Source organism: Lampris incognitus, chromosome 18 (genome assembly GCF_029633865.1).
Source record: "Lampris incognitus isolate fLamInc1 chromosome 18, fLamInc1.hap2, whole genome shotgun sequence".
NCBI lineage: Eukaryota > Metazoa > Chordata > Actinopteri > Lampriformes > Lampridae > Lampris > Lampris incognitus.
In genome coordinates, this window is record NC_079228.1 from 30,861,745 (window position 1) to 30,889,646 (window position 27,902).

Here is a 27,902-nt window from a genome sequence, read left to right on the forward strand (position 1 = left end):
TCTTCCTCTCAAACATCCGTCGTTTCTTCCAGTACATCGACCCAGAGTCCTCTCTTCCTTCATCATTCTATCTTTTCAGGATCTATGTTATCCAGGTCGATGTCTGGGGAGGCCTCACAGCACAGGCACACCTTCTGGGTGTACAGGGAGAGCTTGGCTGCAGACAAAACCAAAGGTGGTGGGGGGGGGGGGAGACACACACACACACAAAACACAAACTTAAGAACTAGCTAGGGCTGTCAACCTCTTGGAAACAGGAGCAAATACTGTGAATGAATATTGAGCATGTCGTTTTTGTTTTGTGTTCGTCTACAGAGATACCCATCTTTTTTTTTCTCCCCAACTGTATCCGGCCAATTACCCTATTTTCTGAGCCGTCCCGGTCACTGCTCTGCCCCCTCTGCCGATCCGGGGAGGGCAGTAGACTACCACATGCCTCCTCCGATACATGTGGGGTCGTCAGCCACTTCTTTTCACCTGACGATGAGGAGTTTCGCCAGGGGGATGTACTGGTGGGAGGGTCACGCTATTACCACCAGTCCCCCCCCCCCCGAACAAGCGCCCTGACCGACCAGAGGAGGTGCTAGTGTTATTTATTTATTATTAGTGCAGCGACCAGGACACGTACCCGTATCCGGCTTCCCACCCGCAGACACGGCCAATTGTGTCTGTAGGGACGCCCGACCAAGCCGGAGGGAACACGGGGATTCGAGCCAGTGATCCCCGTGTTGGTAGGCAATGGAACAGACCACTACGCTACCCGGACGCCCTAAGATACCCATCATTTCCCAATTCCTTACTCACTTTATTCAAATACTTGGGTAAACGATATTATGTACACTTAAATGTTTTGATATTCTATATTATTTAGACAATCTCCACGAGATACTGTCAGCTTCTTAGAGGTTTTAAAAAGGTTGTTTGATCATCCCACAAAGAAAAATTCATTTTATGTGCCAATCCTCTTGGCCATCAATAAAATGTCAAGTGTTCATGAGAGGGGAAGCCACAGGATAAAAGTTTCCTGGCTGGATTCAACGCTAGGCCACTTGGGACACATTCCATATCTGCCTGAGTATCTCTGTACACGTTCTACCGTTTCTGGTGTGGAGAGAAAATTATAGCCCCTGATTTTATCCCTGACAACTTGAAACTTTAAGCATTAAGTGCATTGGGTCTAATGACGTTTTCCAACGTTTTCATGCCTTTGTCTTAAGGATCTGTATTTGCATATTGTATCTGAACTTAGAAGGACTTGTCCTGAAATATCTTCAGCCCTCTTCAGCACCAAGAAATATTCTGGAAATGTCCGTTTTTGTTTCTTTTCTGTTTTTGTGGATCCCCCCCCCCCCGCCTTTTTTTTTGTCCCCAATTGTATCCAGCCAATTAACTCATTCTTCCGAGCTGTCCAGGTTGCTGCTCCAAACCCTCTGCCGAGCCGGGGAGGGCTGCAAACTACCACATGCCTCCTCCGATACATGTGGGGTCGTCAGCCACTTTTTTTCACCTGACGGTGAGGAGTTTCGCCAGGGGGATGTACTGGTGGGAGGATCATGCTATTACCACCAGTCCCCCCCCCCGAAAAAGCGCCCTGATCAACCAGAGGAGGTGCTAGTGTTATTTATTTGTTATTAGTGCAGTGACCAGGACACATACCCACATCCGGCTTCCCACCCACAGACATGGCCAATTGTGTCTGTAGAGACGCTCGACCAAGCCGGAGGTAACACGGGGATTCGAACCACAGATCCCCGTGTTGGTAGGCAACAGAAGAGACCACTACGTTACCCGGACTGGAAATGTCAGTTTGCGCTCAAGAAAATTACTTTTGGTCTTGGGCCTAGTTTCGCATCTTGTTCACGTGCAGTTCAACAGGACATGCGACAGTGACTGCTGTGGAGTGTCTGCTGTGGAACTTCTAACACCACTAGGTCCTGTACACTGCACAATGATCCTTTCAGGTTAGTGTCTTTTTTCTTTTTGCATTATAAAAGCATCACTTTAAAGTACAGTGAAGATTGGTGGTAGGAGGAGGTTCCAGGGTCCTGGGCCAGGTTTAAAGCCAGGTTGTTGCACTCGGGGTTCAGCCAACATGATGTTTATTATCTGACTGACCACAGCAGTGCCTCAGGGACAGGCCAGGGTGATGTCTCTGACCACAGAGCTACATGGTTTCTGGGACTGTTTCAGGCTGATTGTTGGGGGCATCCGCGTAGCGTAGCAGTCAATACCGTTGCCTACCAACACGGGGCTCGCCGGTTCGAATCCCTGTGTTACCGCCGGCTTGGTCGGGAGTCCCTACAGACACAATTGGCAGTGTCTGTGGGTGGGAAGCTGGATGTGGGTATGTGTCCTGGTTGCTGCACTAGTGCCTCCTCTGGTCGGTCAGGGCACCTGTTCAGGGGGGGAAGGGAAACTGGTGGGAATAGCGTGATCCTCCCATGTGCTACATCCCCCTGGAGAAACTCCTCACTGTCAGGTGAAAAGAAGCGGCTGGCGACTCCACATGTATCGGAGGAGGCATATGGTAGTCTGCAGCCCTCCCTGGATTGGCAGAGGGGGTGGAGCAGCGACTGGGAAGGCTTGGAAGAGTGGAGTAATTGGCCGGATACAATTGGGGGGAAAAGAGGCGGGGGCTGATTGGTGGCATGTAAAGTGGTTAGTTACATTACTGTTGGTCATACTCAGTAGAAAGAAACACTGAACCTTATATGAAACAGGTGATCTTAAAATCATCATCATCATTACCATCATTATCAACAATGTTCCCCCTTCCAGGAGCCAAAGTTCATTCCAGCATGCTAGCATAAACCCCTGACATCCAGAGAATACCCCCGATGGAGACTCCTTACCAAGCATCTTGCTCAGGCGGGCAGGCCTGGAAGTGGGGGGCAGGTAGACACATATGTAGTAGACAGGCGCCCCAGACAAGGCCACGGCGATGCCCACCAAGGAGTTGATGGTGTCGCTGAAGAGGGGTACCACCACTAAGAACACGCTGCACATGCAGTACACCACCGGGAAGAACAATGACAGCTGGGGGGGGGGGGGCAGAAGATGAACATTACATTGAAATGTGCAGCAGCAAGCACACTCATAAATATGCAACAGTAACAAAACAAATATCAAAATAGATATTACTGTACAAGGTACACATAGTAAATCATGTAGCATATCAACATAATATTTTTCAATAATATTGTTCTAGTGGTGAACAGAGTGCAATGATATCCACAATTAATGAAAATAACCTGCCCGTTAGGCTTGTGCCGATCAGATCCTATATCGACGATTGAAGGGATGATTGACGGTTGGCTTTTCTCATACTGGTATTAAGGCAATTTTATCTATCAGAACCGAAAATAATCTTCAGACTCTGCACCCTGCTGTGCATTTAGAGATGTTTCCGGTGGAGTGGCGTGTCTGCCCCCCCGAGTCCCGTTAACCAGCACAAGTGGTGAGTGAATTTTAAATCCTTCATTACAAACCAGTTTGCCGTCTCTTTCCCATGACTCTGACACCCCACATCTCCATTCTCCATATGCCTGCTCACCAATACTTTTCTCTGCGCTCCATAAGAAACTAACACCCCCAACGACCGTCGCTGCTAAACAAATGCAAATCAATAGCTCCGATGGAGATGGGTGCGGCTGGACATCGGTACACAAAAGAGCCACTCATATCTATGGCTCTGTTAGCGACGGGTGTTGGTAAACATCGGGACACAAAGAGCCATGGACATCTATAGCTCTGACAGCGACTCCTAGAGGATAAATTCTGAGTCTCATCACCAGCCAGTCAGACTAGCTTGGTCTAGTCAGAAAGGCACGAACTGAGGAAGCCTCTTGGATAAGAGGCGAAACGTCTTCACGGATATATACCAAGTCCAGTTGTACATGATTAATTTATTCACGTAACTTTAACTGTTGCTTGCAGAAAGACTAAAGGTTCGATTATTTCAAAGCTCTGTCAGATGCTGAGCCACGCTCAAGGTTATTATTCAAAATCTTTAATTCAAATTAAATGCTAACGTCAATAATAAGGCTCACTGGCATCCGGGTGGCATAGCGGTCGATTTCGTTGCCAGCCAACACAGGGATCGCCAGTTCGAGTCCCCAAGTCCCAGTGTTACCTCCGGCTTGGTTGGGCATCCTTACAGATACAATTGGCCATGTCTGCAGGTGGGAAGCCGGATGTGGGTATGTGTCCTGGTCGCTCTACTAAAAAATTACCGGATAAAAACTTTTTGCCTTTCAGTCTGTGAACGTGCAGCCTCCTAGATGGACCCTCATGCAAATGCGACCAAGTCTAATATGAACTCGCTCTTTCCAAAAATACAAGGTTTGCTATGTGACGATTTTGGTCTAACCCTAACCCTGTCTTTATTTTCATAATATAATAAAGCTTGCCGAACTGTTTACGATCGCGCATGCACGATTCATAACTATGTTTAACTCAGATCAGGTAGCGACAAGAATATGCAACACTTCTGTTTTGACTGCAACCTAGAGGAACTTGTTCCTTTATAACTTTCGCATTTTTTGGATTATCAATATTCTTTTTAATAACTTTTGATCATGTCGCTGCCCGATCCAAGTCAACTGTAGATGCGAGTCACGCATGGTTGACTTAGATCGGGCAGTGACGGAGAGCAGCGTTTGTCAAGCGAGCTAGAGAGTGAATCAAGAGAGGGAGTGGCGATAGCGAGAAAAAGCTTTTTCTTTTTGAAGGTTTTGAAACACCGCAACCACAAGAGGTTCTTCATCAAAAAAAAATTAAGGCTGATAGGTCCAGTAGTTTGTGAGATTAGCCGCAGACAGACACGCGCACGCAACCAAATGCATAATCGCCTCCAGGCTATTCACTTGGCGGGGATAAAAATCAGTCATGAAGCCAGACATAAATTACTTTCCTGCCTCGACTTAAAAGATGAACAAAATTAAATTGATACTTTTCTCCATACCAGTTATCATCTTTGTGAACCGAGTTAATAAAGGAGGCAACCCCATACTGAATGTCTTAATGGATTATTATGGCCATATATTAATAAAGTAAGAAAAAGCTTAGAATTTGCTCGCTTTTTTTTCCTACCCCCCCCCTTTTCTCTGAATAGTACTTGGCTAATTACCTCACTTTTCCAAGCCGTCCCGGTCTCTGCTCCACCCCCTCTTCAGATCCGGAGAGGGCTGCAGACTACCACGTCTCCTCTGATACATGTGAGTCGCCAGCCACTTCTTTTCATCTAACAGTGAGGAGCTTCGCCAGGGGGACGTAGCATGTGGGAGGAGCACACTATTCCCTCCAGTTCCCCCTCCCCCCCTGAACAGGTGCCCCAACTGACCAGAGGAGGCGCTAATGCAGTGACCAGGACACATACCCACATCTGGCTTCCCACCCGCAGACACGGCCAATTGTATCTGTAGGGACACCCGACCAAGTCGGAGGTAACACGGGGATTCGAACCGGAGCTCCCTGTAAAATCTGATGACTTTTAAGTTGCTAAATAGGAGGGTTGCATCGTGAGGTAATGTCAATGCTAAGCTCACACTCTACCTTAACAGGCCGGTGCAGGTCAGGGGCCTTGATGCGCAGGTAGATCTGGCTGGCAATGGATAGGCCGATAAACAACCAGTAGTTGAAACTGAAGTAGTTGATCAGCTGGAAAACATCCTGGACGCACAGGTAGACAAGAGACATCCCACCCTGGGGAGACAGCAGAGTGGGGGAGAGCACGCACGCACGCAAAGACAGACAGACACAGACATAGTGAGACCAAAACCAACCATGGACGACTTGCATTAAAAAAGGTTGCAATTCAACAACCAAGTGAAGACATGTGGTACTAACATTGAAGAGCAGGGCAGGGATGGGTGTGTAGCGCTTGATGTGGATCATACACAGCATGTTGGGAAGGTGGCCCTGTCTGGAGCCAACAAAGAACAACCTGGCAGAGGATATAAAAATGGCAAGAAGGTGGAAAAACAAGAAGGTGGAAAAACAATATTATTGGGGGGTTTTTTTTGGGGGGGGGATTTTTCTCCCCAATTGTACTTGGCCAACCACCCCACTCTTCCGAGCCATCCAGGTCACTGCTCCACCCTCTCTGCCAATCCGGGGAGGGCTGCAGACTACCACATGCCTCCGATACATGTGGAGTTGCCAGCCGCTTCTTTTCACCTGACAGTGAGGAGTTTCGCCAGGGGGATGTAGTGCATGGGAAGATCATGTTCTTCCCCCCAGTCCCCCCCCCCCCCCAAACAGGCACCAACCAGAGAAGGCACTAGTGCAGCGCGACAAGGACACATACCCACATCCGGCTTCCCACCCGCAGACACGGCCAATTCTGTCTGTAGGGGCGCCCCACCAAGCCGGAGGTAACATAGGGATTTGAACCTGCGTTCCCCATGTTGGTAGGCAACAGAATAGACCGCTACGCTACCCGGACACCCCGCTCCTTTCATAACTCTTGACAAGAAACTGTTAGAATCTACGGGGTTTTCTAACAAGCGTTCTGTGTGTCTAATTGTTTTTTCTGTATGTGTGCATTTTCTGACCTCGAGGCGGCGATGATGGAGGAGTTGAGGCCTCCGTAGCAGGAGATGGCCACAGACAGGGGGATCAGCCAACGAGCCCAGCCCAGCACCTCATCCGCAAACGTCTGAAAGGAACATTCAAGTTCAGGTCTGATGTTAGCAGACTGACCTCACATTCAAACACAGGGCCTCAAATAAGCACCGTCTGCTATTTATTTTCTGATGAGGTGTGGTCCTCAACCTTTTTCCCCAGCTAAACCATGTAAAGAACTGGGTTTCACTGCTTTCCATCCCCCACAGTGTGGCAGCCCCCACCGTCTGGAACTCTCTCCCGGCACAGACCTGCAGCACTGCTTCTTTGGACACTTTTAAAAAGCATCCTCGTGTCCCCTGGAAGGCGCTACATAATTAAAGCTGCTGTGGCTGTTGTTTCCGCTACATTCTCCAAGCAGCGGATGATGCAATTTGGACAAACAAATGTACCATTCCTGGCTACAACCCCTGCCCAGCACTAATCGTTTTCCCGTATTATAACTCTGACTGTGTAACCGTGATTTCGTCTTCTCAGTGTACCTCCCATCTTTAAGGGTAAAACGTTGCTTACTCTTAAAGTTGGCACCATCTCACCAGTCGTTTACACTGCTGAGTCACGCTGCTCATGTCTGCTCTGACAGCGTCAATGGTTCTAGCTGCATGACAGAAATGCTTATAGGCAGAAAAGAGACAGGAACTTGCCCTCAGGGTTAATGCAAAAAGACAAGTTCATCACTACTGCAAAAAGAGCCAGGACCAGTAACCTGAAGTGGCCCACTGGGCCACAATCAAGAACTGTGTTTGTGTGTGTGGGTACAGAAAACAGGGTTGAGATCACGCTACACCACCCTGAAAAAAAGTCATTGTCTCCAATGTATTGTCTTATCTAATATTTTGCAGTGGAGCTAACACAGAATGAAATTCGCCTCATCCTTCTAGTCATAGAAAGAATGACATGAATAATTGCTTTGCCCCTCATCCTGATTCCAAGTGGGAGACAGCTTGGCTTTTGGGAGCATCAGCAAATCTCCTGATTCAATCCTCATCTAATAACCCTATGAAATACAGTTGTCAACAAGCCTGCATGCACTCCCCCTGCTGCAGATTCTAATCATATCATTCTCCATGGTTCCTGTTCAGGGCGCTAACCTCTTTAGCTAGTAGTACTTCCTGTCACCATGGCGGCTCCTACCGTAACAGAGGGACACGAGGGACCACACTGAAACCCGGGGAAGTCAGACAAGAGAAGGTGACAGCCCCACGCAGGAGGGCAAGATTAAAAGCGCACTGCTTTGTGATGCAGAGCAGGTGCTGTCAATTTGGATGGGTCATGCGGCCCACTAATAAGGTCAACGGGTGCACAATGTGTGTGTGTGTGTGTGTGTGTGTGTTTCGGCCAATAAATGACTTTCAAAGTGTGCAAATGTTTGTGTGTGACAGAGAAAAAGTCTGCAAGAGAGTGAGTCCAAGAGAGAGAGTCTGCAGTGAGCGAGGGAGACGAAAGTGAGTGAGAGAGAGAGAGAGTGAGAGCACAAGCAAGAGAGAGCAAGAGCTAGCAAGGAAGAGCAAATGAGTGAGCAAGCAATTTGGAGAATGCAAATGTGTTTCGTTTTGCAAAAGAGAAATGTTGAAATCCTAGAGCCACACACTCACCACAGCCACCGCCTCACTTTGGATGATTGTGTCAGCGCTCATGACGACGTAGTAGGCAATGTTTGTCAGGATATAGATCACTGTGACGATGGGCATGGAAATGGCAATGGACAAAGGCAGATTCCTGCAACGAGAAAGGCTGACTGAGGATTTCACAGAACCAATGAGGAGAAATGGATGAACAGACAACTTGGAATAAACAGGGTTTATTTCCCTGCCCTTTCATGACTCACATCATTAAACTGGAACTCTTAAGTGTATCAGACAATTTGTACGTCTTTCTTGCAAAAAGACTTTTGAAAGAATTTCTGGGTTTTTTGTTTTGTATTAGGCTGAATAGTTTCTAATAAAACCTGTTTTCTCCCTCTCAATCTAACAATTGTGCCAAGATACACAATATGATGAAACCCAGTACTGCACTGAAGTAGACCAAGCCGTCACTTGGGTGTGCAAACGACCTTCTGCTTAATACAGCCCAAAACCCAAGAACTCGTTGACCTCCGATGCATGCCAATGCATGCAGAATCCCAAAACATGAATGGAGACCCCATCACCACCACCGACTCGCTTAAATTCCTTGAAACATACATCAGCAATACACTGAAGTGGAAAATTAACACTGAAGACATCATTGCAATAGCTTAATGACGGCTTTACTTTCTTAGCAAGCTTAAAAAATACCAGATCAAACATCAACTTATCGTTCTGTTTTACTCAGCCATTATCGAGTCCATCATAACATCTTCTACTGCAGCATGGTACAGTGGAACAGACAGTCAAACACGGAAAAAACTGCAGCAGATTGTCAACAAGGCATCCAAAATCAGTCAACCCATTCCTCTCCGTTGAATCTCTACATACTCACCAGACTGTAAAGCGAGCAAAGAAGATCACCTGCGACCCCTCATATCCTGCTCATCACCTCTTCCAGCTCCTTCCCTCAGGGAGGCCCTACAGGTCACTGTCCACTAAGACTAAACACTTCACAAAGTCCCCCCCCTTTTTCTACCGAATTGTATCCGGCCATTTACCCTACTCTTCTGAGCTGTCCTGGTCGCTGCTCCACCCCCTCTGCCAATCCGGGGAGGGCTGAAGACTACCACATGCTTCCTCTGATACTTGTGGAGTTGCCAGCCGCTTCTTTTCACCAGGGGGACGTAGCGCGTGGGAGGATCATGCCATTCCCCCCAGTTCCCCCTCCCCTCCGAACAGGCGCCCCGACCGACCAGAGGAGAAGCTAGTGCAGCGACCAGGACACACACCCATATCCGTGCCCCCCCCCCCCACCCACCCACCCACAGACACGGCCAATTGTGTCTGTAGACACGTCCGACCAAGCCGGAGGTAAGACAGAGATTCGCACAGGCGATCCCCGTGTTGGTAGGCAACGGAATAGACCGCAGTTTTTTTCCCCTAGTTATCAGGACTCCGAATTCCTCCCTATAGTCCCCTCCTCACACACCGCCAGCATGCATACTGTCATTCCCCTAATTGTTGTGCATAATATGTTTGTTTCTGCTATTGTGTGACTGTATTGTTCGTGACATGTGGAGTGTCTGCTGTTGTCCATGGATGTATTGTGCTGCAGATTTTAACATGCTGTACCAAAAACAAATTCAACCGGCCTTGGCCATGTGGCTAATAATCAATCCATCCATCTATCTATCTAACAGAAAATACAAATTCAAAATGCCAGTTTTTCATCACCTCAAATAAAAACATTAAAAAAAAAATTAATACCCTTTGAAAATTAGTCAAGTGTCGCATTCATTATGAGTGAGTAGATATTCATTTGGACAACTTCCTGAAGTGATGGGCTTTTATTTGTACCGTTCAGGGTTCTTGATTTCCTCTGTGATGAAGTTGAGCGTGTCCCAGCCGGAGTAGGAGTAGAGGGCTGAGTAGAGGGCCAGGGCCAAGTTACCTGGGTCCCACTTGGACCCTTCAAATGAGTCCTCAAAGTTTTGTGTGTGGCCTAAACACACACACACACACACACACACACACACACACACACACACACACACACACACACACACACACACACACACACACACACACACACACACACACACACACACACACAAATCAATGCAAACCAATGAAATGAACTGAAATCTTTATGTGTTCATCTCAAAGACAACACACCTTCTCCTTCTCATGAAGGAGAACAATTGGTTAATCTTCCAAGTGTCATTCTTCTGCTGAACAGTGTTGGGAAACAGTCGGGGCCTTGCCAGCAGAGATCAGATGTGGACAGACTATAGCTGGTATTTGAAAACAGTACAGAAAAGTTGGATATTATAAGCTTATCTAATTTCTTGCTATTCACTAAACCATCAACTGTTAAGGTATTTGCCTAACCAACGTCATTGTGGGCACTTCTGTTGGATCTGTGCAGATTTCTCCTGATTTTTCTTACCTGTGCAAAAGGCGAAAGTGTGAATAATTTCAAGTGGGGAGACATTAATTTCATTATTTTTTGGTGAACTTATTCGAGGCATGCTCTATACAGAGTAAGAGGAAAATCAACTGGTGTTATTGTGTATACCTATATGACCTTGTCCCTTAAATACATTGACCCTTATTAAATGTCTAAATCTATATTCACCAAGTTATAGATTGTAATTCTCTGCTATCCAATTAGAAATCTTGATTTGGCAATTTGTTAAACTCTGGAAATCCCAAAACTGTAAGATCTTAAGTTACAGTTTATGTAAACCACCGAGGGCTGTCTGACAGGACCCGGAAGCGACGCAGGCTAAGCTAACTGCTAGCCCATGCAGACTCGCAGTTCTGATAACACTGAGGGTGATCTGGCGGCGGCCTCGCCTCCAGATCTGTGTTTTTGGTGTCGTCGTGTGGAGTGCGGGGAGGTTTGTTGAAGGTGTCTGGCTGGGAGAGCTGGTGTTGGATCGGCTGAGGGAGCCTGGTCTGCTGCGTCCGGTGAGCCCTGACCGGAGCTGCGCCCAAAGAGGAAGCACCGAGGGCGGTCCGACAGGTCACGGAAGCGGGGCAGGCTAAGCTAACTGCTAGCCCATGCAGACGGGCAGTTCTGACAGTCATCCTGGCTGGTGTTCATTTTCTGGACAGTGAAATTTTTGGACGGTGTAGGAAATTTACTGAATGGATTGTGTTGTTGACTGTGTTTTTTTGCTTTGTTCTTTCTGTTTTTGTACATTTTTGCTGGTGTCGTTTTTGGGAGGTTATGGATATGTATTTTTGTCTTTTGTGTTGCACTGCTGTGGGCTAGGAGAAATTAAATTTTGTCTTTTTTGTGTACGCAAGTACATGAATGAGATGACAATAATTCCTGCTTCGTGATGTAAGATATTGGCAAAATTGCCATTTGTGTAAATGCCAAGGAAGTCTCCAAATTTGAAATCTTTTTTTCTGAAAAGTGGTGAAGCTGCATCCTGACCAAAATAAACAGCTTGGGGGAGAATGTATACATTTCCCCAAATGGCTTAAGAAGTAGGGGGGTTGTGGGGTTTAGTTGTCCTACCTCGTCCCAGGACGACCAGGCCAGCAATGATGATAACGATGAGAGCCAGGACCTTTGCTACTGTGGAGATGACCTGAAGGATGGCCCCCCACTTCACTTTCATACAGTTCACACAGGTCAGCAAACCTGAGAGAGAGAAAGAGAGAGAGAGAGAGAGAGAGAGAGAGAGAGAGAGAGAGAGAGAGAGAGAGAGAGAGAGAGAGAGAGAGAGAGAGAGACAGACTGACTTTTAGGTAAACAATGCTAATTTCCCTCCTAAGGATCTAGTCTATTGGTTGGCAATATGGCCTGCAATGCATCAACTTGTGGCCAAATCAGAGTATTGTTGTAATACCTTTCTTAATACCAGTTACATTCACCCACCTATCAAATCCAATGACTCTTTGCTCAATTCTGTTCCTGAACCTAGAACCCCACTTCACCTCCAGTCCCTACGTTCTTCAATTAGTGAGCATCCCCAAGGTGGAACACTTGTTCCTTACATTGCTGTGAGGACCAACAAACTCAGTAAACCACAGATTCTCCAGATTCTTTTGCTATTCTGGCCAGACGAGCTTAACGTGTAATGAAGCCCTGCCCCTGCTGTTTGAAAGGCAGTGAGCGATTAGTGATAAGCCCATGGACCTGCCAAACATTTTCCAGTACACAGACTGATAAAACAGCGCTGTTACTAACAGCGGCAAGCAGTAACACAATTCAGACCAGCAGCTACAGCCGCTGCTGTTCAGTCTTGGTTTGCATATATGCATTACGAAAAACAGAAAAATAATATATAGACATTAACACAGAAACACAACAGCATAAAATAAGAAACGATATACACGGTAAACACAAATTAAAACGAACCTGTGGTCCAAATTGATTCAATCAAGGGGACCATGAGAAGGTTGTATTTAGTGTTTTTTTGTAAGCGAGAACAGTGAGAGAAAGAGAATGTGTGTTGTTTCATGAGGGAGAACTTGGGCACGAATAGAAAAAGACCAGCGTGCATTTCTTTGAAACGAGATCCTTAAAGAGATCTTCACAATATCCAGATGTGGAACCAACAGTGAGTAGTGCGTAGCCCTGGGCCGTTTGGCGCTATAAAGTTGCGCTGAATTATGCATGTGCACCTGTGAAATCAGTTCAACATAAAAGTTAGCTGTGCAGTTTGCTATGCTGAGTCAGCATTCCTAGAGAGCAAACGGATCCAAGGTCAGCGACCTGACATTGGAGCGCTCTTGGATCGGAGCACCGGGGTCAGCTCTGCCGGCGTACCCAGCGCTTAAACTAAGACTTTCTGGCAGCGAGCAAGTACGATACCTTGTCAACACTTTCACTGTAGCAAAGAAGTTCACTCAAATCCAAATTCCCTTTCCCCTGCTGTACTGCAGCGAGCTGTGGATCTCACCTACACAAATATACACAAGGCCTCATTTTATTTGCAGTTAGTCACATAACTTAGTTTGCACTATTACTCTACCTAAATATCTAGTGTGTTGGCTCGCATAGTATAAAATGTGCCTTTTTACAAATCACACCAGATTTAACAGATTGCAAATGTAGTTTAAGAGCAAACACCCAGGGGACAAAACAAGTTGTGGCAGCGGGGTGTGGGTTTGTGTGACAGCTGAAGAACTGAGAGACTGTTGTGCCTTGGGGGAGTTGCAAATCAGACACCGCTTCATTGTATAAGCGATTAACCCACTTTACACACTTCTCCCTGCAGTGAGACCTGACATTCGCGGGACACATTGGGCTGGAAGAACGGGAGCGGAGCCGCTCCTGGCCCGAGTCAGAGGAATAGTGATTAGGTGGTAGGCGAATGGCTTAAGCAGATTTTGTGTTGGAAAGATTTAAACTGGCACGTTTAAGCTCAATTCAGTGTCGACATCATTAAGCGCAACCCGTGACACAAATATACCTTATGCATGCGCACACACACACAAACTATACATCATGGATATTCCAGAAATGTATATTAGGTAAATGCCCAGAACAATACAGCCAACTGACAACTACACTCACTGGCCACTTTATTAGGTACACCTTGCTAGTACCGGGTTGGACCCCCTTTTGCCTTCAGAACTGCCTTAATCCTTCGTGGCATAGATTCAACAAGGTACTGGAAACATTCCTCAGAGAGTTTGGTCCATATTGACATGATAGCATCACGCAGTTGCTGCAGATTTGTCGGCTGCACATCCATGATGCGAATCTCCCAGTCCACCACATCCCAAAGGTGCTCTATTGGATTGAGATCTGGTGACTGTGGAGGCCATTTGAGTATAGTGAACTCATTGTCATGTTCAAGAAACCAGTCTGAGATGATTCGAGCTTTATGACATGGCGCGTTATCCTGCTGGAAGTAGCCATCAGAAAATGGGAACACTGTGGTCATAAAGGGATGGACATGGTCAGCAACAATACTCAGGTAGGCTGTGGCGTTGACACGATGCTCAATTGGTACTAAAGGGCCCAAAGTGTGCCAAGAAAATATCCCCCACACCATTACACCACCACCACCAGCCTGAACCGTTGATACAAGGCAGGATGGATCCATGCTTTCATGTTGTTGACGCCAAATTCTGACCCTACCATCCGAATGTCGCAGCAGAAATCGAGACTCATCAGACCAGGCAACGTTTTTCCAATCTTCTATTGTCCAATTTTGGTGAGCCTGTGCGAATTGTAGCCTCCGTTTCCTGTTCTTAGCTGACAGGAGTGGCACCCGGTGTGGTCTTCTGCTGCTGTAGCCCATCTGCCTCAAGGTTCGACGTGTTGTGCGTTCAGAGATGCTCTTGCATACCTCGGTTGTAATGAGTGGTTATTTGAGTTACTGTTGCCTTTCTATCAGCTCGAACCAGTCTGGCCATTCTCCTCTGACCTCTGGCATCAACAAGGCATTTTCGCCCACAGAACTGCCGCTCACTGGATATTTCCTCTTTTTCGGACCATTCTCTGTAAACCCCAGAGATGGTTGTGCGTGTAAATCCCAGTAGATCAGCAGTTTCTGAAATACTCAGACCAGCCCGTCTGGCACCAACAACCATGCCATGTTCAAAGTCACTTAAATCACCTTTCTTCCCCATTCTGATGCTCGGTTTGAACTGCAGCAGATCGTCTTGACCATGTCTACATGCCTAAATGCATTGAGTTGCTGCCATGTGATTGGCTGATTAGAAATTTGCGTTAACGAGCAGTTGGACAGGTGTGCCTAATAAAGTGGCCGGTGAGTGTATATGCATTCTCTAAAACAGCTGTAATTAGGTTGAAGCTCTTTGTTGTAGCTGCCCTGCAACAATGTGCTGGGGCAGCTGCAACCCACAGAGGATGCAATAACCGTAACCATTATCACCATGCCTGCTTACAATTACTACACACATCATTTGGATAACGCAGTGAACACAACCCTCTACATTCACCAAGAACTTTAATGGCTCGTCAACCTACTGGCCGCCCCATGCAGTTGATCTGTCCCCCCCCCCCCGCAAAAAAATTAGTTCAACGGCCTGTGTAAACATTAACTTAACAGGCAGAAGGTTGAACAAGACTCAAACAGCAGTTTAGAGAAAGCTTGTCCTTCCGCAAAGCGGTTACTAGTGCCTGAAGAATTGCAGCGCAGCACGTGAGACAGACGGCAGCTAATATGCACCCGTCGCAATACAGCGGTAACACCAAGCCAAGTTCATTCGACGTGGCAGTAGCGCCGATATATAACAGCAGAACTATTTGTGACATCAGCCAGCACAGGCTATACTATTTGAATAAGCATCAGTGTATGTTTAGTAAACATGGACCCCTGAGAGAGCGAGGTATTGGAAATGACAGGTGTCAAACCTCCACGTGACCTTAAAGACAATGGCCGTACAATAGATTTTCCACTCAAACTTCATCCTTGCAAAGATTACATTCAATACATCTGAAATGCACTGTGAACCCCACCTAAATAGCAAATTAAGGCCTTCGACATGCTGTCTGTCTCACCTGGAAGGACACCGCTCTGTACTTTGCTCCCAGAGGTGACTTGGAACACAGTAAAGAATTCAATAAGCCACTGGCAACAGTGGACACAATGCAGGAAATGAGCTCCAAAGGTAAAAATAACACAAACACACTTCAAAACCAGTGGAGGGCTGAAGTAAATGCATGATGATGGCAGGTGCAATGAAGAGAGGGGAACAGCCTGAGACTTTCACAGTGACTCATTGTTCACACATGTGTAGAACAGGTGTTACTGTCCTTTTTTTTGGCATGCGAAATACTTTTCCTTCCTTATAATAAACTAGAGCTCCACCAGGTGTATGCATCTCCCCTTCTCCGTACACGCACAAAGATAAAACCAGCGCTTTTCCTGCCATTATAAAGCTGCATTCACGTGGAATCCGGGAGACGGTAAACGGCAGCTGGCAAAACAGAACAGGAAACACCACAAACGGCATGACGGAATGGCAGGACAGTAAAAAAAAAAAAAAAAAACAAACTACATGGGTTGGTATAGCGGTGTTGTATTGTTTGCAGAAAAAAATAAATTAAATGGGGCATCCAGGTAACGTAGCAGTCTATTCCGTTGCCTAGCAACATGGGGATCCTGGTTCGAATCCCCGTGTTACCTCTGGCTTGGTCGGGCGTCCCTAAAGACACAATTGGCCGTGTCTGCGGGTGGGAAGCCGGATGTGGGTATGCGTCCTGGTCGCTGTACTAGCACCTCCCCTCTGGTCAGTTGGGGCACCTGTTCGGAGAGGAGGGAGAACTGGGGGGAATAGCTTGATCCTCCCATGCGCTACATCCCCCTGGTGAAACTCCTCACTGTCAGGTGAAAAGAAGCAGCTGGTGAATCCACATGTATCGGAGGAGGCATGTGGTAGTCTGCAGCCCTCCCCGGATCGGCAAAGGGGGTGGAGCAGCAGCCGGGATGGCTCAGAAGAGTGGGGTAATTGGCCAAGTGCAATTGGGGAGAAAAAGTGTGTGTGTGTGTGTGTGGGGGGGGGGGTGTCAAATTGTACAAAAGTGTTTTGTGTTTGTTTTATTTAATTATATAAAGTAAACCTAAAATAAACCTATAAAATTAATCTGCCAGCTTTTCTGTTTTGTGATATGCTACATTAACATCTGGTTGTCAATTCTGTTGCGGAGGATGGCAAAAAGTTGCCGGCATAATTTACCGGTGTTATCTGATTTTACCATCTTACGCTCATCCACAACAATGACTTCAGGTTTGCCGACTGTCGTTTACCGGAGTCCATGTGAATGCAGCATACAGCATCCAAGTCGATCGAACGGGAAATATGTGAAGAAAAAAAGTTTTTAATATGCAGCACTCAAGCTAAAAAATCTACCTAATACAAAGGTTTTAGGTGTCCGGGTAGCGTGGTGGCCTATTCCGTTGCCTACCAACATGGGGCTCTCCAGTTCGAATCCCCACGTTACCTCTGGCTTGGTCGGGCATTCCAACAGACACAATTGGCCGTGTCTGCAGGTGGGAAGCCGGATGTGGGTATGTGTCCTGGTCGCTGCACTAGTGCCTCCTTCGGTCGGACGGGGCACCTGTTCAGGGGGGAGGGGGAACTGGGGGAATAGCGTGATCCTCCCATGCGCTACATCCCCCTGGTGAAACACCTCACTGTCAGGTAAAAAGAAGTGGCTGGCGACTCCACATGTATTGGAGGAGGCATGTGGTAGTCTGCAGCCCTCCCCCGATTGACAGAGGGGGTTTAGCGGTGACTGGGACGGCTTGGAAAATAGGGTAATTGACCAGATACAATTGGGAGCAAAAGAGGGGGAAAAAAACCTAAAAAAACAAACGAAAAAAAAAAGTTTTGTCTGGCGGTCTGTGGATGTGCAGCCTCCTAGGCGGACCCTTGCGCGAATGCGACCAAGTCTAATATGAAATGACAGAGATCAGGCTGTCATAATTTCAAAGCTCTTATAAAAGACATCAAATGTGTTTAAGTGTCACGGTTTTCATGATATGAAATGAATGAAAGCGAATGGCTGCTCTGCTGATCGACTTTCATTCAATCTAAAGCAATAAAACTAAGGCTGTCAATCTTCCATTATAATCCCATTCGAATTTCATTCCTTATTATTTTCAACCGAAACTATATTCGAATTTTTTAACCTCAAATTTAGCCTATTATTAATATTTACTATGTACCTATACATTGTATACATAGGCTTATGCACAGAGGTGCACATAAGTGGTGCGCAGGTGCGCATGAGCACTTAAAATATTCAACGAGCACCAGATTCAAGTGTTTTACCGCACATTTGCGTACCAAACATTTTGCAGTGCAGAGTATGAGCCACTGCTTTTAGCCAATGCTATAGTATGAGCCACTAATTTCTCCAAAATGTCAAAGAAGCAAGCGACATTGAGTAATTTCTTTGGTCTTCCTACACCTCCACCAAAGAAACGCCATACTGAACTAGAACCAAAGTCAAAGCGTAAGTTTTCAGAGAAATGGCTGCAGGACATCGGCTGGCTTCAAACAGATGACGCCCGCACTGAGATGTGGTGTAAACTATGTCGGGAAAATCCCACATTAGCGGACAGAAACTGCCACTTTTATATGGGGACGAAAAACTTCAGCCATCCAGCTTTTGATAAGCATGCAAACAGCAGAGAACACCAGAAAGTAGCGGAAGCTATTGCTAACAGGCGCAGCCAGGACGAGAGACCCAGCGGCCTGCTCGACACGTGGCAAGACAGACTGACGGAAGAACAACATCAGGCACTGACAAACATGTTCTTGTTGGCCTTTCACAAAGCGAAATATGCACGTCCTATGCGTTCATACGAGGAGGACATTCCGCTTCTCAAGAGGTTAGGAGTTAACGTCGGGACTGCTTATCATTCGCGAGAAGGGGGATCCCGCATCACGGAGAGCATCGCTCAGACAATAAATTCAGAGTTAAGTGAAAAACTGAAAGCAGCTGAATTTTGGGGTGTGCTTTTCGATGGATCCGAAGATATAACAAAAACGGAGCAGGAAATTGTGTACATTGTTTCTGTGTCCCGCAACGGAGAATACAGCTCAGACTTCCTTGGATTAATTAATCTGGGGGCCAACCGAACAGCACAGGACATAGTGGATGGACTTGTGCAACTGTTCAATGATTGTGGTTTAGCAGAGTGGAAGACAAAGTTGGTGTCGGTATGCAGTGATGGAGCAGCTGTCAACGTTGGAGTTTACAACGGGGTTCATCCCAAATTACGTCAGATGGTGGATATCGGGGATTCCCTTGTGCATATCCTGTGCACCACCTGCACGCTGGAGAACTGTGCTAAATCAGCTGATCGTGCGGTCCCATACTGTGAGTCATTTAATAAATCTATCATCACTTTGCTAAGCTTTTACTTAAAGAAAGGGGGTGCAAAACGAATTGCACAACTACAAAAGATATGTGAGGAGAAAGACATTGATTTTGTCAAACTAGGTAAGTTCCACAACATCAGATGGTCTGCATGGAGACAAGAGACACTGTTTAAAATATGGAGAATGTTACCAGCCATTCAGATCCAAGTGGCAACAAGTGATGACGGTAGCCTAAAACATCTCAGCACAGAGCGTTTTCGTTGTTTCCTAGCCAACATGCTTGATGTTGGGAACATTTTACAGTTCACCTCCCTCAGGTTCCAGAAAGACAATCTGACTATTGGTGAATGCAAAGATGAGCTCATGGTTGCTATTGGACAGTTGACGCTACTGATGGGCAGTGAGGGCAAGTACAGGGAGGAGACTGTGGCACATGCTGAAGCTGACAGGGATAAGATTGATGTGTCGAGAGCTTTAATTCATGAATTTGAAAGCAGATATGAATCCCTCAAGTCATGCGATCACTTTTTGATTTTTGATCCTACAACTTGGCCTAATGAAATGAAAGACCTCCACGGTTTTGGCAACACAACACTTAGTAACATCCTTGAAAAATATGACGCCAGCATGCATGTTGACAAAGATTCAACTTTAAGAGAGTGGATGCGTTTAAAGCAAGCTGGAAAACGTTTGGCAGCCTCCTCTGTGCATGATCTAGTCAATGTAGTGAACACCAGCAACCCAGGCAGTTACTCCAACATTCAGAAAGTCCTTCTGCTGTCTCTTACACTGCCCTTGAGCAGTGCTGCATGTGAGAGGGGATTTTCACACCTGAATATAATAAAAAACAAGTACAGATCCTGCCTGTCAGCCTATCGCCTCTCATCTCTAATGCACATCCACTTATCTAAGTTCACAACAGAAACCTTTGACCCAAAGCCAGCAGTAGACTTGTGGATGCAAACAGCTAATCGTAGACTGAAGCAGCGAGAAAGGAGCAGGCCTAGTACATCTGGTGTTTTTGAAATAGAGGAAGACAGTCTGGAGGGGAGTGATGAAGATGACGATGATGTCCTGTAGGATAACAGAACTTTCAGTGCTTTAAATAGCAGTATCTGTTGTGAGTTTGATTTGGTTTTCAGTGTTTGAAAAAGCAGTCATTTGTATATTTAGTTTTCAGTGCTTGAAGAGCAGTCATTTCATTTGAAAGTCACATGTATGGCACTTTAAAGAACAGACATTTTGTTGTAACCTACTGCTTTTGTTCATTTTCAATTGAAATTAAAGTACATGTAATGTTATCCACGTATCCCTCATATTTTGTTCATTTTGTGAGGTGGGTGGGTCATGAAAAATGCATTTAAAAAAAGGTGAGCACCAAGCAAGAACCTCAGGTGCTCCTATGAGAACCAGACCAAAAAAATTATGTGCACCCCTGCTTATGCATTGACAATGCCACTATCAGCATGTAGTTGTTATACTTCCTGTCCACTAGAGCGAAAAATCATCAATAAAAAGCATTTGACCGAAACAAAAAAGTGGTGTAGCAGTATTCAAACTATGCACAACGGAGTGCCGAGAATACAAAGGTTTGCATCCTGAACCAAACATTACACCATCTGATTCAACTCACTTCCCCTGTCTTAATAAAAGTGAAGTTACTTTCTGAAACCAGCTGCCATTTGGTGGAAATGGCAACCTGCTCACACGAGGCCCTGAACACCGCACTGTGAAGCGCCACTCGTCCAATACACAACAAAATACAACACGAGAAAACCGCACAAAATCTGGTTCTGCAGAAAGGCTATGTAAACACTTATATTTGAGTAAGGATCCACTTTACAGCTTCATTTTGCTTGCTCACTGCTGTTTCTTTCTGTGGCACTCGACCGATCGAAGTGTTGAATAAGAGTATGGGTCTGTTGCATTCAGTTTCAATAAAATCCAAAAGCATGTTCTGACACGCCTCACCAATACCTCCTTAAACACCTTTTGATAAAGGATTCAGTCTTCCTAATACTCGAAAAATATTCTTTCTACCCCAAAGTACTGAGTAAACTAGTCTTTTTTGAATTAAGACACTGACAAAGTCATGTCCACTTGCTAATTAGTTTCATCTTCTACAGTAGCACAGCAAATTGCCCTCTCAAAATGAGCTCATGCAATGAACACCGTACAGCCCAGGGTCACTTGCACTTTGTGACAGCAAATGCCACCTTGCAGTCAGTAAAACTGATTAAGAAAATTCAATTCATCTTACCTTGCATAATTTTCTCCACATATTGCCCTTAACTTTAACAAGAAGTCACATAATTCGAGCAAAGTTCAACACAATTTTTGCCTTGGATTCTGTATCCTAGTTACAATGCCCCCAAGAGACAAAAGATACAAAGGAGAAAGAAAGAAAGCCAATTTATTTCATCATTGCACAGGTTACAATGAAATCTGTTGTCTGCATTTAAACCATCCTATTGGAGCAGCGGGCAGCTGCAGCGCCCGGGGACCAACTCCAGTTCTTCTTTCCATTGCCTTGGTCAGGGGCACAGACAGAGTATTAACCCTAACATGCATGTCTTTTTGATAGATAAGAGTCCTGTGAACTTGTGTCACCCAAGCATATAACTATAAAAAGATGACCGAAGTTAACAAGTGTACATTTTTCACAAGTGTTTTGTCCAAAAGAAAAAAAAAAAAGATTCCTGGTGGGTCAGCCAATCACATGCATTGGCTAATCATAATAGATAGGTAAATAATAGATCTACTACTACTACTTTTGGCTGCTCCTGCCACAGCGGATCATCTGTTTCCATCTCTTCCTGTCCTCTGCATCTTCCACTGTCACACCAGCCACCTGCATGTCCTCCCTCACCACAGCCATAAACCTCCTCTTTGGCCTTCCTCTTTCCCTCTTCCTCCAAATAATAGATAAATAGAAAAAAGAAAAATATATTCAAATAGACGAGCAGTTGCTCACTCCATGTTTTAACCACGCCATGTAAAATAGCCACATCAGACTGTCTGAGCCTTCTCTGCAGATGATACCATTTTTGATTGGTGAAATTTTTGGTTAATAAAATATTACAAATTAGTAATTATAATGTCATTGCTAAAACAATTTATAATAAATTATTAGAATGATTTACTTGATTTTTTTAGCAAGTTTTGTTTCGATTTCAGTTACTATCATAAACATAAACCCACTATCTGGAGCTAGAACTTGATGTGCCTGCCTGTGCTTCTTCATACAGGGCCTGCTGTGCCCTTGGTTGCAGACATCGCATAGAAAATAGTAGTTAGACTAGATGTGAGTCCAGTTCTATGAGTATGTCTGTAGCCCTCTAACGGGCTTTGCTATTGGTTTACCCCATTGAGATTCTGCCTTGGCACCTGAAGCATCCCCGTACTCATCACCCAATCAGGTGGTAGGAGCCACAAAGCACCACCCCCTATAAAGCCCCTGCATCTCCGCTGCTCGTCTCGCTTTGAAACTGAGCAACAAAGGTTGGAGCCAGCTGGGCTCGTGGTTAGAAGGCTACGCACATACTCATAGAACTGGAATTAGATCTAGGGTTACTACTATTTCTATGTCTTATGTGCTCCGCCCTCTAACAGGCTTCGCTATTGGTTCACACCTAAGGCAAAGGCAGTTAGGAATGAGTGTACTCCCAACTGGGCCCGACTGACACTAGTCCAACACCAGCCAAACAGCAACCTACACAGCAATCCAACAGTTGAGTACTAAGCCCTCTGAGGGTCTCCTACCATACTGCACCACAACAGCAGTCCAACAGTCAAGCATTGCCCCATCTGAGGGCCTCGTACCATACTGCACCAACCTGCCAAAGGTACAGTTGGTTGTGTATTGTGCCTGCAGAGGGTGAGGGATGTGAAAGATTGCTTTTAAAACCTGCAGTAAAACCCATTTAGGTCGTCAGCCAGTTGATGGTTCGCTGCAGTGTGGGGGGATGGTCTCCTGTAGTTGGTAATGTCTTTCAAACCGCTCCAGACTGATGATGGGTCATTGGCAGAAAACCTGTTTTTCAACTATTCAGAGTAGCACCTTTTTGCCACTCTGATGTGGTTTGTGAGGAAAGCTCTTTGCTCCAAAGATCTCGACTAAGGAAGCTTCCATAAATGCGGTGGGATGGTTTCCTTCAGCCTCCTCAGGGATTCCGATAACTTGGATATTCTGCCGGCGAGACCAGTTTTCCAGATCATCCAGCAGAGATAGCAGCCTCTCATTTTGAGCCTTTAGGGTAGAGCAGTCAGATTCAAGCTGACCAACTCTTCCGTCAACTGTGGATAAGCCGTCTGAATTTTCTGACTGTTAGAAGAGACTGCAGCATTCAGAGCAGTAACTGAGTTATGTAGTTCATTCAGAATTTCTTCCTTCATTGTTGTGACATCAGAGCAAATGTCATCCAGGAGACTTCTCAGGTAATCATGCCCGGCACCATCGTTAGCATCTTCTGTTTGTGCTGCTGCTAGCCTTGGCTAGCACTGGTGCACTGTGAGTTTGTTTGCATTGGCTCTGGTAGACGGTTCTGCACTCATTCTGTTAATGCAGAAGGCCAAAACACTAAACTCAAATGACTTAGTCTATCCGTACGTCTGCAAGTAAAATTACTGAGAGGGAATACAGAGGAGCCAGATGGAGAATTCTTCATGCCAGCATGACACCGGAAATCCCCATATGGCCTAATTTCAATCTTTCAAAAAATCTTTACTTTATTTTTGGAGAAAAGGACTTGTACCGATTGGCTAGACAGAGGAACCGAGCTGCGAAGGATGTGCAGCAGGTTAGGGCAATGAAGGATAGAGATGGAAATGTGCTGAGAAGGTGGCAGGAGTACTTTGAGGGGCTGATGAATGAAGAAAAAGAGAGAAAGAAGGATGGATGATGTGGGGATAGTGAATCAGGACGTGCAGTGGATTAGCAAGGAGGAAATGAGGGTAGCAATGAAGAGGATGAAGACTGGAAAGGTGGTTGGCCCAGATGATATATCTGTAGAGGCATGGAGGTGTTTAGGAGAGATGGCAGTGGAGTTTTTAACTAGTTGTTTAATACAATCTTGGAAAGTGAGAGGATGCCTGAGAAGTGGAGAAGAAGCACACTGGTACCGATTTTCAATAATAAAGGTGATGTGCAGGAGCTGCAGTAACTACGGAGATATAACGTTGATTAGCCACTGCATGAACATATGGGAAAGAGAAGTGGAAGCTAGGTTAAGAGGAGAGGTGATGATTAGCGAGCAGCAGTATGGTTTCATGCCACAAAAGAGCACTACAGATGCGATGTCTGCTTTGAGCATGTTGATGGAGAAGTATAGAGAAGATCAGAAGGCGTTACATTGTGTCTTTGCGGCTTTAGAGAAAGCATATGACAGGGTGCCGAGAGAGGAAGTGTGGTATTGTATGAGGGAGTTGGGAGTTGTAGAGAAGTATGTAGGAGTGGTGCAGGGGATATGTATGAGGGAAGTGTGACAGTAGTGAGGTGCGCGGTTGAAATGACAGATAGGTTCAAGGTGGAGGTGGGATTACATCAAGGATCGGCTCTGAGCCCCTTCTTGTTTGCAATGGTGATGGACAGGTTGACGGACAAGATCAGACAGGAGTCTCTGTGTACTATGATGTTCGCGGATGACATTGTGATTAGCGAGAGCCTGGAGAGGTGGAGGTCTGCACTGGAGAGAAGAGGAATGAAAGTCAGTAGGAGCAAGACAGAATGCATATGCGTGAATGAGAGGGAGGACAGCAGAATGGTGAGGATGCAAGGAGTAGAGGCGACGAAGGTGGATGAGTTTAAATACTTGGGGTCAACTGTCCAAATAATGGGGAGTATGAAAGAGAGGTGAAGAAGAGAGTGCAGGCAGGGTGGAGTGGGTGGAGAAAGTGCCAATTGTGATTTGCAACAGAAGGGTACCAGCAAGCATTAAAGGGAAGTTTTACAAAGCGGTAGTGAAACCAACTATGTTATATGGTTTAGAGACGGTGGCACTGACGAAAAGACAGGCGGCAGAGTTGGAGGTGGCAGAATTGAAGATGCTAAGATTTTCATTGGGCGTGACGAAAAAGACAGGATTAAGAAAGATTATATTAGAGGGACAGCTCAGGTTGGATGGTTTGGAGACAAAGAAAGAGAGTTGAGATTGAGATGGTTTGGACATGTGCGGAGGAGAGATGCTGTATATATTGGGAGAAGGATGATGAATACGGAGCTGCCGAGTGAGAGGAAAGAAGAAGGCCAAAGATGAGATTCATGAATGTGGTAAGGGAGGACATGCAGATGGCTGGTGTGACAGAAGAAGATGTAGAGGACAGGAAGAGATGGAAACAGGGGTTGCCACAGCAGATTATCCAACGGTCGCAGCCAAAAGTAGGAGTAGTAGTAGTTTCCTTTATTGTTGGCTGATTATTGAGCAACATTAGTGAGCGTCTAGTCTAGGCCATTGGAAGGTCAGTTGGCAGTTTTACTAATGCATTTGTCTTGGTGATGCAACAATGCAAATGACTACATCTGCATAGTTTCAGCTTGTTGAGCCCGTGGTTTGAGCACATAAGTTAACAGTTGTCGGAAGGCGATTTTGTAATGAACTTTATGTGGAATTAATGATGTAGTTTGCTTATTGTTTCGATTTTAGTGGAGCTCGAGGCAATGAGTTGTTGGCGATGAGTGCGCTTTGTGTGTGTGCATCATGTGTGTGGCAGGGTCATCAATCTGACCACTGAAGGCCCAGTGCAAGACCCCATGGTCCGCAACTGCTCAGATGTTTATAAATGTTTCATTGCTGTTGCTTACATAGAATGGCAGCGGCGATGAGGCGGACGGCATAATAGGGGGCTGAGCAGGTGGGGTAGAAGGGTTGGACCAGGTAGCTGGAGAAGGTCAAGGCTATCACCGCCTGGCAGGCTGGCTCAACAATCATCAGTGACGTCCATAACCTACAATGCAATCAGTCGACATTATCAGATTTGATGTACACAGCAATATAGAAGCCATTTGAGCTGCATTTCAAAAATCACCACTGTGCACCTCTGCAGTACATCCCCTTGACAGTATTTGCTCATCTGCTGCATGTGGTTGTTTCATCACTGCAATACATGGTGACTCATTCAGACTCCCTCGCCACAAACGGCAATACATGATGACTCATTCAGACTCCCTCGCCATGAACGGCAATATGAAGATTCTGCTAAAATGGTGAGAAATTATCTGTTATGGTCTTTCTTTGTGTTCATGTGCAGATCACTCCCGTTCTGGTTTAATCTCAAAGGTCCAACAGCTGTTGAATGGGAATTTTTTGGAATGTAAGGATGGAGGTTTGTGTTTGTTTCATTTCATAGAAAGCGCTATAGTGGCTTAACTGATTAATAGCACGGTATGCATTTTTTTTACCTACGATGCAAGTGTTTATAGATATATTGCTTATCATCGTTGACAGCATAATATGCCAAATATGAGAACTGTGTGGACAGCAGATCAGAATTAAGGAAAACCAGGGCCAGATGATATGCCTGTGTTGTAGAAGAATCCAACAGGGATTTGCTGACTGCTAGCAAATAAGATGCTATTTGATTACACTGAATGAATTAGAAGCCTTCTCCAATCACATTTCTATTATCATGTCATCATTTTCTCTTTTCATTCTATCCACACACAGGCAATGAACCTCAGTCTATTTATATAGCCATTTGCTTATTATGGTTTACTTTGTCTATGTTTTGTGGTGTGCTATTCACAATGTGTATCGGATTTAACGCGCCACTCAAAAAAACAAAAAAACCACTAAAAACAAAGTCAAAAATAAAAAAACAAAACACTGAAAACAAAGAAATAGAGACGGAGGCTACATACAAAGGCTATGCCCTTTGAGATCACTTCTGTTTAACAATAACTACAAAAATCATTTCAATAAGAAATCATCCAAGAACGCATCCATTCAAATAAGAAAACATTCCAATAGTCAAACAGACCTGAATCATTATGAATCAACATTAGTTTCTATCAAATTTGACCTCTGTTAAGGAATACAGACTTTCAGCAGAAAGATATATGTCGTGTTAACGAACAGACGGAAGCAAAGAGTCACCAACCGAATAAAAGCTAGGAATCCTCCAAAGGACTCCAAGATGTAGGCATAGGAGGCTCCAGACTTGCGGATGGTGGTGCCCAGCTCAGCGTAGCATAAGGCGCCGAACACGGAAAACACTCCTCCGATGGCCCACACTATTAATGACAGGCCGAACGAGCCTGTGTGAGCTAGGACCCCCTGTGGGGGAGGGGGGGATAGAGAGAGAGTGAGAGAGAAAGAAAGAAAGAACCAAAGAAAAAAATATACATTAAGTACCATGGCACGACAAAAGGACAGGTAGCATCAGAATCAACATTTTGTAACCTTTAGGGAATGATTTATAGAAAAGGAGCATTTACCGATCGCAGTATTCAAAACAAAAACATACTGTAATGTCTGTACATGTTTGCAAATTTTTTTTACCAGTTGAAAATACACTCTGCGACTTAAAACTGAAAAAAAAATATTCAAAATTTCTTCTCTGGTGGAGCATGGCCGGCGGGGTGCCTACCTTGGGCGAGACAAAGATGCCAGACCCGATCATGTTGCCCACGATGAGGCAGACGCCGTGGAGGAGGGAGATCTCCTGCTTTAGGCGCATGCCGCTGGTCTGGGATGCCGTGTCCGCCTCAGCAACCATACTGCTGGGTAACCTTTGGCCTTATCTGGGAACCGGTGACAGAAGGAGAAAAAAATGTGACTGAGTTGATATAAGGAAAAAAAAATTGACCGAATCAATATAAGAAGTTAAGAGAGGTAAGACAGCACCGAAAGACGGGGGTGGAATCTGGTCGTGGGCTGGAGAGAT

The 27,902-nt window shown here is 45.6% G+C and overlaps 1 protein-coding gene across 1 annotated transcript; it reads right to left on the bottom strand.

Moving 5' to 3' along the window:
- On the bottom strand, window positions 1-27,902 carry si:dkeyp-120h9.1 (Y+L amino acid transporter 2-like). Its single transcript, XM_056297839.1, has 12 exons — window positions 27,863-27,902; window positions 27,606-27,759; window positions 27,117-27,292; window positions 25,822-25,964; window positions 11,725-11,850; window positions 10,050-10,194; window positions 8,220-8,343; window positions 6,555-6,658; window positions 5,848-5,944; window positions 5,554-5,703; window positions 2,853-3,036; window positions 1-157 (listed from the first exon to the last, which is right to left on the bottom strand). Exons 2-12 carry the CDS (start codon window positions 27,732-27,734, stop codon window positions 63-65), a joined length of 1,473 nt encoding a protein of 490 aa, XP_056153814.1. The 5' UTR covers window positions 27,735-27,759; window positions 27,863-27,902; the 3' UTR covers window positions 1-62.

Coding starts and splice junctions, on each gene's coding strand:
- si:dkeyp-120h9.1 (XM_056297839.1), bottom strand. CDS start 27,734: ATGGTTGCTGAGGCGGACACGGCATCCCAGACCAGCGGCATGCGCCTA. Junction 25,965..27,116: donor GGATTCCTAGCTTTTATTCG/GTTGGTGACTCT, acceptor ATTGCATTGTAG/GTTATGGACGTCACTGATGA. Junction 3,037..5,553: donor ACCTGCACCGGCCTGTTAAG/GTAGAGTGTGAG, acceptor CCCCCCCCCCAG/CTGTCATTGTTCTTCCCGGT.